At 47.0% G+C, this 20,614-nt stretch overlaps 1 protein-coding gene across 1 annotated transcript; it reads right to left on the bottom strand.

Annotated features, from left to right (window-relative positions):
* Window positions 1–1,454: 1,454 nt before the first annotated feature.
* ZKSCAN2 (zinc finger with KRAB and SCAN domains 2) lies at window positions 1,455–19,719 on the bottom strand. The gene is made up of 7 exons (XM_032431077.1): window positions 19,040–19,719; window positions 17,831–18,017; window positions 15,321–15,412; window positions 14,854–14,980; window positions 11,187–11,873; window positions 8,344–8,835; window positions 1,455–6,068 (listed from the first exon to the last, which is right to left on the bottom strand). The coding sequence occupies exons 1-7, from the start codon at window positions 19,442–19,444 to the stop codon at window positions 5,146–5,148; spliced, it is 2,913 nt and encodes a 970-aa protein (XP_032286968.1). The 5' UTR covers window positions 19,445–19,719; the 3' UTR covers window positions 1,455–5,145.
* Window positions 19,720–20,614: the final 895 nt, after the last annotated feature.

Raw genomic sequence — 20,614 nt, 5'->3', positions numbered from 1 at the left:
CCCCACAACGACCCTCTGAAGCAGCACAGTGGGTTGAATAGTGTCCTCCCACATCCATGTCCACCCGGAACCTCAGAATGTGACCATATGTGGAAATAAGGTCTTGGCAATGTAATTAAGGTAAGGAGCAATCAAGGTGAGATCATGCTGGGTTAGGGGCAGGCCCGAAATCCAATGGGAGTCCTTAGAAGAAACAGAAAGGACAAAGAGACGCAGAAAAGAAGGCCTGCGGAGAAGGATGGGGCAGACTGGAGTCACGGAGCCACATGCCAGGACCAGGAGTCCCCAAGAGCTAGGAGCTAGGAAGGTTTTCCCCTACAGCCTTGGAGGGAACATGGTCTTGCTGACGCCCTGATTTCAGAACTGGGGGGGAATAAATTTGTGAAGTCACCCAGTTTGGGGTAATTTGTACAGCAGCCCCAGGAAAGTAATACAGACAGGCACTTTGACCCTTCTTTCAGAGGACAGATGGAGGATCCAAGAAATGATGTTTCTCATCCCCCAACTGCATTCCTTTTAGTTCTTAAACACGAAAACATTCTTTCTCCTCCCTTAAAGTCTAATCGATGCAACTGGCTTATAGGAATTGAAAATTTGTAGCCCTTAAACATTTGTTTTTCCCTTAAGAGGTTTAAAGTCTCTCATCCAATTCCCAGATGTGAGTCAGTTCACAGACCGAAATGTCAGTGAGGGAATGGAGGCCAGGTAATCTGGGACAATGCTGAGAGAACGCCGCACTTCTTCCCCCAAGGCTGTGGCCATTTAAAACTCACAGAAAACCTGGAACATTTCCGGCGCCTCTTCGACACGGACTCTGGGCAGTTGTAATTCTTGAGGATGCTGGGTACCATTGTGGCCAGCTGCGCAGAGTGGAGGCCTGTAAAGCCCGGGTGAGAGAGATGCGCAGTCTCCCCCACCTTCGGGTGAACGGCTCTCTGAACCCATCCGCTGGGTCTTCCTACGGCACCTGCCAGTTTAGCTGGAAATACATCCTTGCCGAGTGGCCAAGCCTCCACTTGACTCTCTGACCCATGGAGTTGACGCTGTTACGGGAACAAGGGCGAAATGGAAGCCACTGGGACTCTGAACTGAAACAGTAAATCCAAAGCCACACTGTCTCTTTGGGGACATTGTCGAGACTGGTTCAAACCACCAGGAAAGGCTATGGGTAGGGGCCTCACCCAGAACACACAAGCTCCGTGCATCCAGGGTGAACTCCACCCTAGAGTCAGAGCCGTTGCTGGGCACGGTGGCAGAGACAGCTCTCCAAGGGCTACAGGCAGCCAGCTGGGGACGCACGAAGGGTCCTGGGAGGTGTGGGGAGAGCAGGGAGCTGGGATCATACTGAGACTCTCTTTACAGAGCCACTGGGATCTGCTTTTATGACCTCTTGGGTAAGTTCTCTTTTCCTTTAATGGAACACCTCCTTCAAATTATGGCAAAAACCACGGGAGTCATTTATTTTCGACATTTATTTCACAGACAAGTTTTCAAGAAGACATCTAAGTGAACGTGAGTACAAAACAATGAACAGACATACATTTATACCTGGAATGCACTCAGAGGCCAAAGCTAAGGGCCACACAAGCTGCTCACACATGCCTTGCGTCTGGGGCTTCCCCAGCTCCTTTCTAGCGGAGTCCCATTCGTCACTGGGCACCAGACCTCACATCAGGGCTTTCTTCACTGCAGCTACCTGCTGTCGGCTACCAAGGAGCCCCAGGGGCTGCCTGCGAGTGAACACGTGCCTTTTCTCATCACTGCGCGAGCTCCCGGGCTGCTCACGGCCTCCCTCTTCCTAAAGTATGAAGTGGGTTCAGTGTGGCCTGGATGCCACCTGCCACGGCAGGCCAGGCTGGCTACCTGGTCTTATATGTATTATAGATGCATATACATGCATCCTCTTCCTCATCTACACCGCGCCCTGCAGTCTCACTAAACATTAGAGCCAGAGCGTTCTCGGAAATCAAGTTCAACGTCTCTCCCGATAAGGAACACCAGCCCAGAGAGGCTGAGGTTTGTCAAACAACGCTCAGTAAGTGATAGCGGCAAGACTGAAATGTGTTCCTTTTGGCTTCTGGTCTAATGCTCGCGCCCCCAGGGCAGGCCGCCCTGAGCGGTTCAAGCGAATGTGTGAAGTTTCCTTCTTTAAAGACGATTTATGAACAAGTCAGGTTGTGTGTGTAATAAAATCACTGGTACGAACTGGAGGTATTTGTGGGGGTAACAAAGCAAGTGTAGGCAGGGAATACAAGCCAGTTTCCAAAGTGCCCTGGGTAAGATGTCAGAGAATAAAATGTCCAGTTGTTCATACTGCTTTTAAAAAATAGGATTTGGGGTAAATTTCAAAGAAATCAGATGGGATTAAACAAATAGAGGTTTTAGGTAGTTGGTTGAGGTGGCCTGGTATGTTTTGTTGAGCTTTCCAGCAGCCAGAACAAAGACAGAAAAGCAGTAAGTTATAAAAATCACAGTGTTTGTAATCCTTTTTTTTTTTTTTCCTGTTTAGGATCAGCGCTTTCCCTGGTACCGAGACCCAGAGAAAAACCTTTTCCTATGGATCTTCATAAAGGCAATGCTATGTGATATAAAAGACACATTATTCATTCTTTCATGCTCCAGTTGAGAAAAGACAAGATGCAAGTCGTCTTGGTCTAAGATGCTGGGCAGGACCTTCTATTTCTTCAGCACAGAGACAGAGTTCGTGAAGGCAACTTAGCCCACATCCAGACAGCCCATTTACCACTAGGAACGCAGGCAGGGGAACCCGGGCTCCACCTTTGTGCGGCCCCAGATGAATGAAACTCACACAGACTCGGTCTGTTCCACCCGAGATGGAATGGGTCCTGCACCTTTCCTGCCGTTGGGGACGTCGGAGAGGCAGAGGTACACAGTTTGAGGCAATTCAGAAGAACGTGATTTTCTCACGGTGGAGTCACTGACCTTTTGCAAGTGACGCAAAGGGAACGGGCATTAATTACCTTTGCTGCAGTACCTCCTCTGTCTCGCTGCCAGCTCCCCGAGCCGGGCCACCGCGTCTCTCTCTGTGTTCGCACGCCCTCACTGCCTGGAGCACGGCCTTACACGGAACAGTACTTAATACATACTTAGGAATAAATCATCTACTTTCCTGAATCATGCTTCCATATAATTATCAATCCTGTGTACGTCTTACTAAGTGGTGATTTCTATTCATGGGCATCTTCTCTAGGGCTGGAATTCCAGAACATCGACACGATACAAGCACACGCCCACGGGCACCGCACGCATCTCACTGTGCTAGGCACACTAACGACATGACACCGCACTTAACCATTAGAAGCCTGTGATTCAGAGCACACGTAGGAAATCAACCTACAGAGGTGGGAACAGTCGTAACATCTCCAACGAATGTAAATCGGAAACATGTATCAATGTGTACCTGAGTCACCTGCCTTCCAGCAGGCCACACCCTATTCTCGCACCGTGAATTGGATTTCCTTCTACACTGCCTGCCCTCCTTGGAACTCTGCTGAACCGGCTTCTAAAGATTCAAACATCCTCAAAGGAAAAATATCTCCAGATGTCTTCAAATACAAGAACATCTGACAAAGGAGAGGAGAGATCAGATCAAAAGAATCTCCACACAGCCCTGACTCTGGCTGTCCTTCCACCGAACTTGGGACTTCCCCTCCCCAAAGCAAAGCCGCCCCGGTTACCTACGTAGTAAGGGCATAAATGTCACTAGTCTCATCCTGGAGCAACCAGCCTTGGAAGACCAGGTTCTGTGGTTTCATCTGTAACTTCCAGAAATGAATTAACTACCTCCCTGCCTTTCCCCTCCCCATTTTTACTCTTCCTTCAATACCTGTTGGGTTAGTGCTAGGGGATTATTAAAGAGGTTTTTCGGACAAATAGGTAAATGAGGAAAACGACAATAGTGTTCTAGATTGGAAGTTTCTGTAAATCTTTCCACTTTCACTCAGTAAGCTATAGAATTATATAAATTACTCTGGGCTCTACAGTTAGGTGGGTGATCCTATCAACAGGGACTAGAAGCCTCAGAAAAGGCTGATTGTATTTAACAAACAGCCCTGGAGGTGGTGGTCTGAATGAGCAGCTATCTGATCTAGAGCAGGCCTAAGGAGTCCGACTGGTCTTAGAAATAGTGAAGGTTTCCGGTTTCTACCACATTTCTTCCCTACCCCCTTAAAGTTTGAGAAAACTATTATTATATAACATTATACTGAAGTGTGGGGTTGGGAGGCATAAAATATGCCAACATGCCAGTCATGTTCTAGGTAAGAACCAGAGCAGTGGTAGGGTAGAACGTGTCTAAGATTCTACTTTCTTTTAATGAGACACACCACGGGCATGCATCCTATTTAATCTGGGGAGGGCCTGGTAGTTCAGGAGAGTCAGACGAGAGCACCCAGAACACCTAAGAGGTAAGTGGAGGACTTTCGAGAAATGGTAAGAGGAACTGGATTACTCAGGGGCTGGAGAAGCAGCAGACAAGGGGGTTTCGGTCTTCAGGTCCAGAAAAGGTCGGCATGGTGGGTGATCAGTTGCTTCTCATCTCTATGGAGGGCAAGGCGTTAGTAACGTGGCTTCAGGGACAATACGGGGACTCACCCTAGCTGTGGGGATCGACGTGACACAAAAGCGTATAGTGCAACAGACTTCTCAAGGAAGCTGTAAAATCTCAATCTCCCTTTTATCTTCAAAACCAAGATGCATGTGGTGTCATCCTGATCAGACTCCTGAAAGTTCTACTCCAACAAGAAATCTGGGATCAAGTTGCATCCGGGCTCCCACGTGGTGGACAACAGGAAACTTCCAGCATGTTGGGTCTGCTTGAAAACAACTCTCAGCTACATGGAGGGATCTTGAACATTGCTGGACTTGGCAGTCCCACGGCAGAGGCCTCGACATACCGAAGGAACCCAGACAGGACAGTCTTCTCCACTTTGCTAAGGGAGAAGTTGAGAGGAACAGACTGGTAAAGTTAGAGGCGGAGGTGAGAACACGAGGCGGACTCTTAGTTGATTTATATTCTCAAGCTTGTCTTGGGAATTACACTTCATAGCTAAGAAAAGACCGCTTCCAAGGGTGAGGGTGGGGAAAAATGGCTAACAGGGCACGTAGGAGGAGAAGAGGTCAACGTCAAAAAGTTTTCCTGAATTCATCAGTCTTTCCCTTAGGCGGGTTCTCCGGGGAATACATGGATGGTGGGTGTGGCAGAAGCTTTTCTCTCGAATGAACTTCCCGATGTTTGGTGAGGACAGAACTCTTACTGAAACGTTTGCCACACTGGGCACAGCCGTAGGGCTTCTCTCCAGTATGTATCCTCCGATGCTCTCGAAATCTTGTACAGTTATTGAAACTCTTTTCACAGTCCACACATTTGTAGGGGTTCTCGCCAGTGTGCACCCTGCGGTGGGCGCTGAAATGGGAGCTGTTGGTAAAGCTCTTCCCGCACTCTCCACACTGATAGGGCTTCTCTCCAGTGTGGGTTCTTTGATGTATGATAAGACTCGAGCTCTGACTAAAGCATTTTCCACATTCCCCACACCTGTAGGGTTTCTCCCCAGTGTGGATTCTCTGGTGGGCACCAAAGTTGGAGGAGTCATTAAAGCTTTTCCCACAGTCAAGACATTTAAAAGGTTTTTCTCCGGTGTGGATTCTTTGATGTCTGATTAGGCTCCTGCTTCTACCAAAGCACTTCCCACAGACACTGCATTTATAAGGATTTTCCTTCTGGTGGGTCATCCGGCACATAAGACGAGCATTCCTTCCAAAGCTTTCTCCGTATTTGAGCAGTCGATAGGGTCTCTTCCCCATGAAAGGCCTCGGATGCACGACGGCTTTCCCTAAATCTCTCGGCTGAGATGTCAGCTTTCCCTGTCTGAAGCCTTGAAGGGTTTCCCATTGTCTTCCTGAGTTGCATTCCCTTTTACGGTATTTACCTGGATCAGCGTTCTGGGAAATGACCCTTTTAGACTTTTCTATTAATGCCCTATGCTGCTCCAAGTCCTTATATATGACTTGTGTTGTATCCTCCTTGATACCACCTCCAATTTCAAAATCTGAAAGGAAAAAAAAAAGACGATAAAAATTCCAGACCAGTCCTGTATTATGTATTAACATAAACAACCCAGCCGACTCGTCTGCGTTAGGATGCCTGCGTACTTCTCTGACCTCTCGGGGCCTGTTACCCTTCTCTGATTCATTATGCCTTATTTTCATTCAGCTCCACAAACAGCCAGTAATACCTAGTACAAAGTAGGCCTTTAGAAATGTTTTCTGAATGGCACTGAAATCCAAGCCGTTATTCCCCATCCAGATCCTGAGTAATGGGGGACAAACTTAGCTTTCTCCCTGAAGTTCTACTCCTACTCACCCTGCTTTCAAAATTTCACATCTGCGCTAAAACACACCGTACCGATGTTGAGCAGATTCTAGTGATCACGTTCCAATTCCTCAATGGACTTCCACGTTCATCAATATCTGATCATATCCTACCCAAGGGTATTTCTTTCTTCTCCTCAAATTTCCTTAGCCCTGTTTTTTCCAGCTGTCTCACACACATACCTGGATTCAACTTAACTCTCACCACTCCCCACACTGGAATTACCTTTCCCTCACTCTCTCATCTATGTCCCATGCCCACCGCAAGGGGCATCCTGGATACCAGCTTTTCCAGGAGGTCTTTTGGACCGACAGGCTTTGGAATCACAGAGCTCTGGTTCTGATTCCATCCTGGTCACTTATTAACTGCGTGGTTTTATGTGAACTTTTTATTATGGAAAATTCAAACATACAGAAAAGCAGAGGCTACAACAGTATGTAAAATGAATTTCCACGAACCACTCAGCCCGCATTAGTGATGATCTCCTCATGGCCAATATAGTTTCACCTCTATTCCCACCCACTTTCTGCTCCTTCTACCCAGATTATTTTGAATCCAATTCTCGACATTGTATTATTTCATCCAGGTTTGTTTGGTCCCCAAACCCTTGTTCTTAAGCATTTTGCTATGCTGCCTTGTTTCTACTTGCCAGTTTCCACATCCCTGTCCTTGCATACACTGAGCTGAAATTGCTGATATCCCTCCGCCCTCCAATCCCAAGTGGGGCGGCTGTGGCGTGGGCTGGGAGAGGAGAGCAGCCGTCAATCAGTCCATTAGGTTAAGTGAAAGCCCCAACAATGCCATCTTCCATTTAGCAGTTCTTCTGAAGCGTTCTCATTGGGTCCAACATCGTCCTGGGATTTGGAGGAAATAACAGCCAGTGGTTGGCTCAGATAGGGTCTGACAATTTAGTGTCAGGTCTGCAGCTCAACTTAAAAAGTGAGATTCACAAGGGATGGTACCAAAAGATTTTGTTTCCTGGAATCAAAACGTGGGTTATAGAGGACTTAATGATTTCAGCCTTCAAACTAATTTCCCATATAAACACTAGCAGGAAGCATATGTATGCCCCTTCTCTAGCGTTTGTTTTGAGTGAGCAGAGTGCTGGAAGGAAAACAGTAAGAGGTAAGGACAGAAAGATAAGATGAGCTCAGATTGAGGATGGCTGTGGAACCTTAATACAAGACTGATGGGGAAACCTGGTCTGGAGACTTTACAAAAGTCTAGGCAAGAGACAGAGAAAGGCTGAACCTTTCTCACCACAGGTAGCAGCTGTGGTAACTAAAGAGGGGACAGATGGAAGTTCTACAACAGTTGGGAAAAAAGCGTTCTCTGCTTGGATGTAAATAATGAGAGAGAAAGCATCAAAAGTGCCTCTGAAGTTTTAAGTCTGGATGTGGGAGGACACAGGGAAGAGCCAAGGTATGGGAAAGAAGACGGTGATTTTAGTTTTAACAATTTTAAATCTGGGCTGCCGTGGGAACAGATGCCCACAAGGGCACCGGCAGTCCGTGGGAAACGAGCAGGTGGGGCGGAGAACCAGAGTCAAGTCTCTCTCTCATTTTGCCCCTGCCTGTCCTTTTCCTCATGCATGTCACGAAGGACTGAGACGTTTGTGTCTTGAGCCTATGGACACACCTCCTTCCTCTGACTTTTTTCTCATGTATAATTGCAAGTTCTTCTTCCCCAAGGAATTTGCAGGCGCTATGAAACACTGACCCATACAGACAAAATCCGAGGCTGAGGTCTCAAAGACTGCATCACTAGAATGCCAGGTCCCTCCTTGAATGAAGCGCCATGAGAAAGAGGCTTTGATTTACTCATTGCTAGATCCCCTGTTCCTCACACAGCACAGGCCCCTCAAATGCCTGTTTAATGAACAGACTCATGAGCAATATGCCCAGAGTTACTGATTCTTGAGTAAATCACACTTCCCCCTCGATGGTCCTTACCACTTGGGCTTTGCAGTAGACCCAGAGGCCCCTGGAATTCTGACTCTTGCACAATTTCCTCCTCACTCATTCTCTCGCTGCCGGAATCTTCTATCATCGCCTCTTGTGAGGCCTCCTCAGGTTCCCAGCCTGTCGGTTCCTGGGGTTCAGTCTCAACATCCTCTCCTTCTTGCCCTGAGGGTGATGGGACTTCTTCTGGAGTGGTGGTGGAAGGAGCGGAGGCCCGAGCGTTTATCAGGGCATCCATCTCCTTGTAGAATGCGCAGGACTCCAGCACGTGACCATTTTTCACTTTGCGGTAGCTCTTCTGGAGGCTTTTGAACTTGGTCCGGCACTGTTCTGGTGTCCGGAGGAAGCCACACTCCCGAAGCTGTTCCGCCACGGCCCCATACAGCTTGCTCTTCCGATGACAGGCTTGGAGAGCTTCGTAAAACCGAGTCTCACGGAGGATATCAAGAAAAGTCTTGGTTTCCTCGTACCCCCAGTGCACACCTGCCACGGAAGGAAAAAATACAAAGATATAAGAAAAAATGTCTGCAGCCTCGAAACATAAGGGGTAAAAGAAAACAGATCCCCTTCATGGTGGCAACAGGAACTATGACACGCCGGGGGAGAAGATGTGCAAAAAATGAGAGGGTCTATATAAAAAAATCTATAATTTACTGAAAGACATAAATGAACTAGAAAAAATGGAGAGACACTATGTTTCTGGATAGAAAGACTCAAGTTGTACGGATATCAAGTCTCAAATGAATCTATAAAGTTAACATCCTGATAGGATTTTTAAACTCAAATTGTTAAACTGATCTCAAAGTTTATTTGGTAGAGTAAGAACGTAGTCCCTCAGATCTGCCATTGTTATGGCGATTAACCAAGGATTCAGTGGTCTTTTTAAAATGGTTAAAACTAGGGACACCTGGGTGCCTCAGTCGGTTAAAGTATCTGCCTTCGGCTCAGGTCCTGGGATTGAGCCCCGCATCGGGCTGCCTGCTCAGTGGAGAGCCTGCTTCTCCCTCTCCCTGCTGCTCTGCCTACTTGTGCTCTCTGTCAAATAAATTAATAAAATCTTTAAAAAAACAAAAAACCCCCAAAAAACCCAAAATGGTTAAAACTAACAGACTAGGACACTCTTTTAACCAGTCTTCCTTAAAGAGCAGAACTACATCCAGAGTCATTTTTGAGGTCACTGAGTCCTCTACTGTGCGAGATGAAATGACTTGCAAGATGAACAGATGTTCTGCTTCTATGGCAGAATCAAACTTTTCAGGACATGTCTGCGTACAGTTTGTTAAACTATGCTTTTTGTGTGTTTTGTAAGTAGGAAGAAGTCACTTCTATGCTCGGTCTTACCCCACGCTCTCCTCCACGGTTAGCCCTGCATTCCCGCGCTTGGGACTGCCCTCCTGTCTATGGATTTCCAGATTGGGGAACACGTGTACATGCACGATGCATCTTCCCCGTGTTTTCCTGAGCTGTCTCTTTTGAATAGATGTAGTCATGAGTGCACCCCAGCTCTCCTAGCCTGATTTATTTTTCCACTCTAAGAACTTACCATCTTTTTTAAAAAAGATTTTATTTATTTGCTTGAGAGAGAGAGAGAGAGGGAGGAAGCACAAGTGGGGGGCAGAGGTAGAGGGAGAAGCAGGCTCCCCACTGAGCAAGGAGCCCAATGTGGAGATCAATCCCAGGACCCTGAGATCATGACCTGAGCCAAAGGCAGACACTAACTGATGGAGCCACCCAGGCGCCCCTAGAACTTGCCATCTTTTCATAAGGTGGAGTGGAGAAACTTTCCTAAAAATAGTAACACCTGGCAATGTCTCACTGCATTTCACCAGAATAAAGTCTCTCATTTTGCCTTGCCTATCCTTTTTTTCATGCATATTATGAAGAACTGAGATGTTTGTGTTTAACATCTGCAGAATGCCTTCCCCGATTTTTATCTATTACCTCATTTAACACTAACGATCCTGGAATCCTCAGTCGCGTTTTACTGATGAGAAAACTGAAGCTCAAAGTATTTACAGGATGTGTCTACTGTCACCCAGTTGTTAACTGCCAGGTTAGTTCTGCGCATCCCTAATTTCAACACAAGCTTTCGTTTATATCGTATGCAGTGTATCTTTTTCTGTCTTTTAATTTCAAGGTCTCTGTGTCATATACTTAAATATGTATCTCTTGTAAGCAATATTTCATTGTTTTTTTAAATGACTGATAATCTTAGTCTTTTAAGTTTGTAACTAATGACATATTTGGTAAAGATTTATTTAAGAGAGAAAGAGAGAGACAGAGAGTACAAGCAGGGGGAGAGACAGAGGGAGAAGCAGGCTCCCCGCTGAGCTGGGAGTCCAATGTGGGACTCCATCCCAGGACCTGGAGATCATGACCCGAGCCGAAGGCGGACGCTTAACCATCTGAGCCACCATGTGAGCCACCCAGGTGCCCCTACAATTTTTTACTTTCGTAAGTTATATATTCTTTTACTGGTTATCCTAGATAGTATAACAATGTATCTTTGCCTTATTACAATCCGACACAATGGGCTGCTTTATACCAATCCTCAGATGTGGGCTCTCCAGAGTCCTTTGACTCTATTTACCTTCCTTCCACAGGCTGCAAATATTCAAATCCATGCTGTGCTCTAGCCTGAGAAAGAACCTTCACGGCCATTACTCAGACTGCACCAGGGGCAGCAGCAAACACCCGAGAGTACATTCAGTGGTTAGTGGCAAGGCGCTCATGACAGCACTCCCCAGGTTTGGCGGCCTCTGGTCTACTTAGTCCTTTTACCACAAGCCCATATCATCCATTTTCATACCCGAAGCAAAGAGCACAATTCTTACCACTCAGGTTCTGAAACAAGACAGGGGCACCACGAATCTCAGACTTCTGGATAAATTCAATGCCCATTTCATCACCATCAGATTCTTCTGCGGCGTCTTCCTCCTCCACCAAACTGATCTGTTCTTTAGCACTGATATCAACTCTCTTTAGTCTGGGGAGAGAGAGAATCTCCTTTGGCTTATCAGCAGATGAAGCATGGGCTGCAGGGTTCAACAGAGCGTCCATGTCCTCAAAGAAGGCACAGGGTTCCAGCACGTGGCCATTTCTCACCTTCCGATAGCTCTTCTGGAGGCTTTTGAACTTGGTCCGACACTGTTCTGGCGTTCGGAGGAAGCCACACTCACGCAGCCACTCGGCCACAGCCCCGTACACCTGGCTGTTTCGGGGACAAGCCTGCAGCGTCTCATAAAAGCGAGACTCCTTGAGAATGGCGAGGAAAGTCTTCGTTTCCTCATAGCTCCAATGCACGCCTGCTATCTTCTCATCTTCTAAACCCCAGTGCTGCTGCTCACCCCACATTCTCCCCACACTGCGCGCGGGGATCTGAGCAGCACGAACCGGCTTCTCCTTGATGTGGTTGCTTCGCAGAATAATATTCCTTTTGTTAGAAGAGTGTAGACCTAAGGTCCATGGCTCCTTTCTTTGCTCCAACCGGGCAATCTTGTTAGACACAGACACGGTACTTCCTACGGGAAGAGAAACACATTTCATGCGAAACCAGAGGTCAGAGCTGCGTGCCCTCATCTGCTGCCCTCCTGGACACTCGTTTACACCTATCCTTGAAAGGTCTTGTCCAATACCCCTCTCTTCTAGAGCCTTCCTCAACCATGACAGAGCACAGCACAGGCATTCTTACTACCTATGGTATCGTTACAGTTATCCTTACACCTCTCTTCTTTGGCACCATCATCTACTAAACTTACGTTATCATGTTAGTTCTCAGGTATATACCACTTCTTTCTCTGGCTAGTTCTTAAGGGAAGACCTTTAAAGGTAAGATACATTCTATTACCTTTGATTCCCTCTCAGCGTCTAACATTGTATTGGGTTCAGCACCTGCTGTAACCAGTATTTGTTACTTATAGAACCTAGTGTGCTTGTATTTGCTCCCCACATACTCCCACCCCCACCCCAACACATGTGCGTGTGCACACTGGGGCTAGAGGAGATACATCAAGAATTTGGGGACACATGTGGCAAGGTTAATAGGAAAGAGACGGAAGGACAGGGAAGCACACGGATAGTCTGTTGCCTCAGAGTGCTGTGGAGCTCAGCATGTCTTACATGTGAACCCTGACCCCACTAAACCCTGCTTTACTTTTGGACCAGGGGGAAGTTTCTTAATCTCTGAGCTTTGGTTGCCTAAGGAATGCTGGCCTCTATTCACAGAAATGCCGGGAATATTAAATAAATGATCATCTGTAAAGTATCCAATGCCCAACAGGTATGTAATAAAATTTGGTTTTCTTCTCTAGATAACACACACACAGAAACTTCACAGAATTGTCGAGAGAAGGAGCATCACATCAAATCCTTTCTGAAAGAACCCTGGGGATGGAGATTTGTTCTTTATTTTTACATGAGCGAGGAAAGTGTAGGGTTAATGAAAGCTCGAATATCTATAAGGACCAGGCAGGCAGTGCAGATGAGTGAGAAACGCAGCAGTTCAGCATGAGCTCCTGGGTTCAGCTCCGGCCAATCACTGCTATGTGAGGAGGTGGGCCCGTGGTGTCTGACGTTTGATTTTTCAAGAGATACAGGATATCCAGATTTATAAACTAATAGTAGATTAAAATGCTGTGCAAGGCCAAAATATGTGTATAGGCTAGATTCAGCCCATAAGCCATCAGTTTACAACCTATGATAAAGGACTGGGGCAGGTGTCTCTGGACCTGGGTCTTTCTACATGTCATCACAGTCGACCCTTGAACAAAGTGGGGCTTAGGGGAGCCAACCCTGCACAGTTGAAGATCCGTGTATAACTTCTGACTCCCCCAAAACTTAACTACTTAATAGCCTACTGTTGACTGGAAGCCTTACCAACAACATGGTCGATTAACATGTATTTCGTGTGTTATATATATCACATACTGTATGCCCATAATAAAGTAAGTTAGAGAAAAGAAAATTAAGAAAAGCATAAGGAAGAGAAAATATATTCACATTTCTGTACGTATTTACTGAAAAAAAATCCATGTAGAAGTGGACCTACGCAGTTCAAACTGTCTTGTTCAAGGGTCGACTGCATGTGTGAAGGTGCTGGGCTAAATCTGAATTCTCCAGGGATGATCCCATCCCACCAGGGGCACACCTGACTCAGGACTCTCATGCAGCACGCTCCTGGGTCCAGATGCCGCGTGAGCTGAGGTCGCACCAGGAAGGGCCTGCACGTGCAAACCTAGGGAGATGGCAGGGATGCCCGCTGCTCTGGGGCGACCGCCTTGCTACCACTGTGTCATCGGTGCCACTCTACACTGGCCATTGATTTCAGCTGCTTTAATTGCTTTCTAATTATAAATAATCGTTGGTGTATCTTTATTTGCTGAGTCTGGCATGGCCCGTTTTATCATCTCTATACTTTACTATCTATATGTAGTGTTGTCCAACAGAACTTTCTGGGATGACAGCAATGTTCTATAACTGTGCTGTCAATACAGCTATCAAATATCCTGACGGTGGCTACAGTCACTGAGGAACTGAATTTTTTTTTTTTTTAAGATTTTATTTATTTATTTGACAGACCCAGCGAGAGAGGGAACACAAGCAGGGGGAGTGGGAGAGGGAGAAGCAGGCTCTCCACTGAGCAGGGAGCCCGATGCGGGGCTCAATCCCAGGACCCTGGGATCATGACCTGAGCTGAGGGCAGACGCTTAACGACTGAGCCACCCAGGCGCCCAGAACTGAATTTTTAACTTTATTTAATTGTATAAATTTAAATTGCCCTGTGTGGCTAAGTGGCTACCCTACTACCACATGTTTACAGCCTCTCTAGTGTGGGTTTGTATACATTTTAGGCCTGTAATTTTATTAAAAAGTAGTCTTTGACTTTTAGCTTACGTATGAACGAACTTATGCCCACTACTAATGCAGGTGACAAATCTTTCAGAAGTTTGCTTGTAAAGTGATACATCAGTGGTTATGTGTGCCTGTGAATCTGTGCTATTTAAATCATTCACAACACACTACCAAGGTTATTGTATTGAAATTACTTTCTTCCTTCCATCTGTAGGATTTCCATCCATCCGACAATTATTTGCTGGCCACCCACCCATGGGTCCAGCTGTGTGCAAAGTGTTGGGTTACTGCAGTTAAATAAGAACAAATCATACAAAGACCCTGTGACTTCACGGAGCTTTTAGTCTAGTAGGTACATATGTGTAAGCTTATATTTAAGTGGTATGAACGTGACAGTCGTATATAACACCTCACCAATGTTTTCATCCCTAAGTGTGAAGAACACGTATATATTTTAAACTGGAAGAGAGGAAGGAGTGAGGAAGAGAGTATGGACAAGTGATTACTAGGTCTGGTGAGCTGGCCACAGAAACGACTAGACAACCTACGAGGTCCTTTAGGTGGTGACACTTATAACTATTGTATCATCAGTAGAAATAAAGATATCAAAAATCCCCAAATCTTTTATGTGAAAAGGGAAAGAATCCTTACCCAGGGAGACCATGTTCCCAACACTCTCTTTCCTAATATCCCGGTACAGGTCTCTGTGAGCGGCAATCTGATGTACGCTCTTTTTGTAGGAAAAACCTCTCGCCATGTGGACATCTTTCACTGGTCCCTGTAACAACACTAACAGCAATGACTACCAAGATAACCACATGGGTCTTCAAAGGATGAATGATCATGGAGGAAACACAGAAGGGCCCCAAAGAAGAACTAAAATCAGGGAGCCAAGTGTGTATGATGTGCCAAATGAAGAAGATATTATAAAGAATCATAAGAGGGATGATTCAGCAAGGAGTCTCATTAGTCAGACGGCTGGGTCCAGTCTTCCCTGCAAAAGGAGTCAGGGGGGAACAGTCTCTTGGAGGGAGTATAAAAGTTTGAGGACAGTGAAGGCACAGGAAATCCTTGGGACTGAATACCCTAGGAAGGCAGAGAGAAGATTTACAATGTACCTGAGACACAACAGGTAGTCGTGTGGTGGTTACTTCCTGATCCATGCTGTTCCATTCATTAGCAGGGGCAGGAACCCAGGGAGAAGGCCGAGCTGTAAGAAGAGAAAGAAACAATCAGGGCTCTGGGCTCTGGATCTTTAATTCATGCAGCTTTTCCTTTTAAGAAATGAGCATGCATAAAAAAAAAAAAAAAAACCCAGCAAATATAAATTGATCATTTCATCAATGATTTCAGAACAATGCCCGAAACCATGGTACCCTGAAACAGGGCTCACAAACGTGAATGCTTGCAGGGAGTTAGCAGGCAAAGTGCATCATGAAGGGGGCCAGGTAAGGAATGGGGGAACTGGAGAGCACATACACCACCGAAAGGGTATATTGCCAATGCCCACTTCCACTTAATGCTTCATTGTGAGACAATGGGCCTGCTATCATTAGAGCTTCTGATATTTTCAGGAGAAGCCAGAAATCTGGACTTTTGCATAAAATCTTAAAAATCTTAAACCTTGAGAACTAAAAACGAACAAATGAATAAAACTCCCAAACCAAAAACCCTTTGTAGGTAAAACACAACAAGTCTGACTTGGCATGTGAGTTATCAGTTTGCAATCCCTAGGATGAGTTCATCAATGCTTTAATATGCTAAAGAAGTTAGCACACGTAGATACATAGTCCTGGAAACGACAGGCAAATACAGTACACTCCCTCAAAAGGTAGGAGGAAGATATATACACGTATATATGGCACAGTCTGTGGTCTAACTTCTACTCTGGAACCCGCTATCTAGGGAAAACTTCCAGAATGAATATTACTGTGATCAAGAATTCAAGAGCTTGTTCCACTACTTTCTAAAGAAGCAACCTGAATCACTTCCGTGGAAACATATTACAGATATTCCCTGCTTTTCGAAAGTTCCTGTTACGCCACTTTGTTTTTACAAAAGGCATACATTAGTACCTATTTTGGCTAACTAAAAGAAATCCAAAAAAAGGATTTTCACGTTTACAAAAAACGGTGAAAAGCGCAGATACTGTTCAGTGTCTGTTTCTCAGCGAGCTGTTACGGAAGCAGTGTGCCCCTGAGCAGGGGGAATGGCACACCACAGTGGCACTGTCCCGCTAAGCACCTCAACAGAACACACTTTTCCACGTTGTGAATTCCTTGTCACCCTGGATGGCAAAATCCAGAAACACCATACATTTATTGGACTAAGCTCATCAGCCAAAGTAACTGAGAGCATGTGATCCAGGGGAACTCTGAAATCCAGAAAACATTAATATTTGCAATGAATTCTATCACAATATGAATTTCAGGAAAGATAAGGAGGTTGGGTACATAGTAGTGAATCCTGCCACTTGGTGAGGGGTTGTGTAAAATCCGTCTGAGATTTGAAGTTTAAAAATAATTGTGCCATTACGGGAGAAAGGGAACTAACATTTATTGACCACCGTATGTGCTGGTCCCTTTACGCTGCCTCCTTTAACCAACACTAACAACCTTATTATTTTCCTTTTACAAATGACAGAATGGAAAGTTTGAGAAGTAACCTAACCAAGGCCACACAGATAATGGATGGCAGAGCTAGGTTTTGTGTCCGGGCTGTCTGCCTCTAAGGCCTAATCGCTTAACCTCTGTGCGTTAATGCTCCTTTCCATATTACTTGCCTAAGGACAGACAGAGGTACAGAGACAGGAAGATATAAACCCAAGCCTTCTGCTGTAGGTCCAGTGATCATCCCATCCCTCTCTCTCAGCCTGACACCAGACTGCGGGGATGTAGAGATCACAGTGGACGGGGAAAGACAGGGTGTTCGATTTCCTCTTACATGACTTACTAATGTCCAGGGCAGCTAGGAAGCCTGTACTCCCTCCTCTGTGAAATCTTATTGTTTACCACTTTCATATGCTACTTCTGTGATGCCTCACTTGTGAGCCAATTTTTTAAAATATCTTAGGGTGCCTGGGTGGCTCAGTTGGTTGAGCATCTGCCTTTGGCGCAGGTCATGATCCCAGGGTCCTGGGATGGAGCCCCGCATCGGGCTCCCTGCTTAATGAGGAGTTTGCTTCTCCCTCTCACTCTCCCTCTGTGTTTTCTCTCTCTCTCAAGTAAATAAATAAAATTAAAAAAAAAAATAAAGTAAATATCTTGTTTCTCTTCAAACAGTTTTTAAAGTTGTTTATAGTCAGCCAAGAACACAGACACATACACACATGGCAGGACTGAAAAAAACACAAGCTGGTTATGGAATGGGAGATTCTTAAATTTCACGGCATGACCTTGAGGCCAGTCCGGGCAAACTAAGTTTTCCCAGAGTCCATCTTCCCAGATGCCTTTTACTTATGCTGCACATATTCCCAACTCTTGAAGCAAATGAACACTTGCTCCCCAAATATTCCATTTATTTTCAAATACGTATTGAGGGGATCTTACTGTGAGCAAGTCATGGAGTTAGGGTTACAAAATACATGTGCAATTGTCTCTGCACTGGGAATGCTCTGAGTTCTTCTTACCATTCCTGGGTAAAGGCCGATGCTCTCTCTTTCGGTTCAGCTGCTCCTCATGTCCTGAGTGGAGGCTTCCAGCTTCCTCCAGAGACACCACCCTGGGTTGAGTCTCCACCTGCTCTGGCTGAAAGTCCGTTACCTCCCATGCTGCTCCCAGTGGGACCTGCTTCTCTGAGTGCACAGGACTGCTAACCTGGGAAATAAAGCCAATGCCATAATGGAAAGAGGGAGGAAAACAGGGCCCGATGAAGACCAAACTTCCCCCAGAAATATCAGAGAAGGACAGGAGATGTGAGAAGGAATGAAAATTTCACTCCATGCCAAGTGGAGTCTCCAAGGGCATTGGGTGAATAGTACTGTCCAGAAGTCTAGGGATAAGGGAACAGGAGAGTGCTCTTCATTAGTATACAGAGGGGGGAAAATCTATCAGGAGTAAAATACACAGCCTCCTTAGTATTAGAATAGATACTGAGTCCTCACATCTATTAGGTTCAGAGAGCAGCAAAATAAATTCACTAGTGAACTGAAAACATAAAATTAATTTCCACATGTAGTGTCTATCCCTGACCAACACAGCAGCCTGCTGATAGTCAGGTCTTTATACGAATGCAAATCCCGTGCAAGGTGAAACTGCAAATCTTGCAAATCTTGCAGGATTTCATGAGGTTGATGAAAGGGCTGTTGAAAACAACTAGAAGACCATGAAATGCCACTGACGGACGAAGATCTGGTGGTTAAACTAGAGAAGAGTGACAAGGATGATGGCATCGAGGGCACCTCAGAAGACACACATTAGAATATTAAAGGACTAGAGAGGGCCCTGGGATAACTGATGAAGTTTGTGCTTTCTTTCTTTGCAAAAATAGCCCTCTTTAGAATCAGGCTGCAAGAGTCCAACCCTGCAAAGCATAATGCATTGTTCTCTCATGTAATTTTTGGGAAACATTATGCCAAAGACGTGAACAAATACGTCGATGCACAATGTTTAACTTCATTTGCAAAATTCTATTTCAAGCAAGATTTTTTTTTCCTATTTAATATAAAATTCCGATCCTCTTTTAAGTTGATTCACTTTAAAGGTCTCTCATTAGTACCATTTCTCCCTCCATAATAAGCCCTATCTGCAAGGCATGCCTGTCTCCCCCGGCCCCCCCCCCCCCCACCTTACCCATCTCCTTCTTTCTAAATACAACAATTTGGAAAATCCTCTCTCACCTGCTGTCTTAGTCTTCCAGTCTCTTTCTCCAAATGTATTACCAGGGCCACCGCCTCCTCTCCACTTTCCGGACACTGCTTCTGTGCCCACGCCTGAATCTTCTTCGGTAAAATGGTGAGAAACTGTTCAATCACCAGCAGCTCAAGGATCTGCTCCTTGGAACGCATTTCTGGCTTCAGCCACCGGCAGCAAAGTTCCCAGAGTTTACTGAAAGCTTCATGGGGTCCAGTCACGTCCTCGTAACAGAATTGCCTGAAGCATTTGCGAAAGGTCTCGGACTCAGAGCTCTCTGATCCTTCCAGAGTGGGTTCCGCTGCCCACTCGGGGTCCTTTTCCACCTTCATTATTAAGCATTCCTCAACCTCCAGGGGAGCGTCGATCTGAGGGTCCAGGGATACAGCCATGCTCCAACCCCGGGGTCAAACTCACGTCTAGCTCAAAGTAGACTCATAAACCTCCGAGAGCTCCCTGCTTAATGATTTCGGAAGTGTGGGAGGGCAGGGAAGTGAAAAACGGCAGTGTCAGCAGGAACAGGGTACTCCGGGCTCATTAATCAAATCTATCCTAGGCGCTGGAAAAGGAGAATTTGTACCCTAAGGTCCCAAACCCGGGCTCTTCTCCAAACAAGATGTGGTTTTCCAGGGCGCATCTCTTTTAGTGCAATGTCCGAAAGAGCAAGGCCAGGGAACCGGGAGAAAATCAGGGGGGACAGAAGGAGGGGTGGGCGGGGGCGGACGGCGGGCCGGGAGGGGGCTGGGCTCCGGGGAGGCGAGGCCCCGGGTGGGTGGGGCCGGATGTGCAGGCCCCGCCCGGCCGGGGGTTTGAGGTTCGCAGTGCGAGGCTCGGCCTGGGAGGCGCGCCCAGGCCGCTGCGGGTGGCCTGTGGGGCCGGCGGTGTCCGAGGCCAGCGCCGGGCTCTTCTGGGCCCAAGGCGGTCCCGGCCGTCCTCAGGAAACCTCCGCACGCCGAGGAAAGGCCGCGAGGCGGTTCCGCCCCTGAGAGGAGAGAAGCCGCGGGGACCCAGCGAGGCCTCGCACAGGGCGGCTGTCGGCCCCGCGCGCGCGGCCTGTTCCGCTCCGCTCGCGGACTGCGCGGGGGGCGCTGGGAGCCGCGGCCACGCATGCGCCGCCCGCGACCGCGCGCTGCGGGGTCCGGGAGGCTTCCTCGCGGGCGAGGGGCTGGGGAAGAGGGCTGCGTGGTGGACTCTCGCGAGACGCGCAGCGCAGCGACTAGCCGCTGAGGGACTTTAGGAGTGAGGAGGGGCGCGGAGAAGCTTCGCGGGGCGGAGGGACACAGTCGGAGGCCGAGCAGACATTTTGCGGGAGAAGATGGAACAGTGTGGAAAAGGAGAGTGGGAGGCTTCCCTCAGCCGTGGAGTCTGGGAGGCGGGGAGACGTCTCTGAGGTGAAGGACACTACTGGGGAGGCGGCGCAAAGGCCTTTCTGTAGCGGAAAAGGGAGTGGGAGCTGGGACTCCTTTGCCTGGCGGAGGGGTCTGTCGCAGAGGGTTCGGACATCTCCGGGGCATCCTCTGAGGGCGGCGACTGTCGCGGACTGCTGCCCTCGCTGAGGGGTT

Source organism: Phoca vitulina, unplaced genomic scaffold, assembly GCF_004348235.1.
Source record: "Phoca vitulina isolate PV1807 unplaced genomic scaffold, GSC_HSeal_1.0 scaffold45, whole genome shotgun sequence".
Lineage (NCBI taxonomy): Eukaryota > Metazoa > Chordata > Mammalia > Carnivora > Phocidae > Phoca > Phoca vitulina.
Note: the sequence above shows the minus strand (reverse complement) of the source record. Positions and strands in the feature narration are given on the sequence as shown.

Coding starts and splice junctions, on each gene's coding strand:
- ZKSCAN2 (XM_032431077.1), bottom strand. CDS start 19,444: ATGGCTGTATCCCTGGACCCTCAGATCGACGCTCCCCTGGAGGTTGAG. Junction 18,018..19,039: donor CTGGAAGACTAAGACAGCAG/GTGAGAGAGGAT, acceptor TTTATTTCCCAG/GTTAGCAGTCCTGTGCACTC. Junction 15,413..17,830: donor TCGGCCTTTACCCAGGAATG/GTAAGAAGAACT, acceptor CTCTTCTTACAG/CTCGGCCTTCTCCCTGGGTT.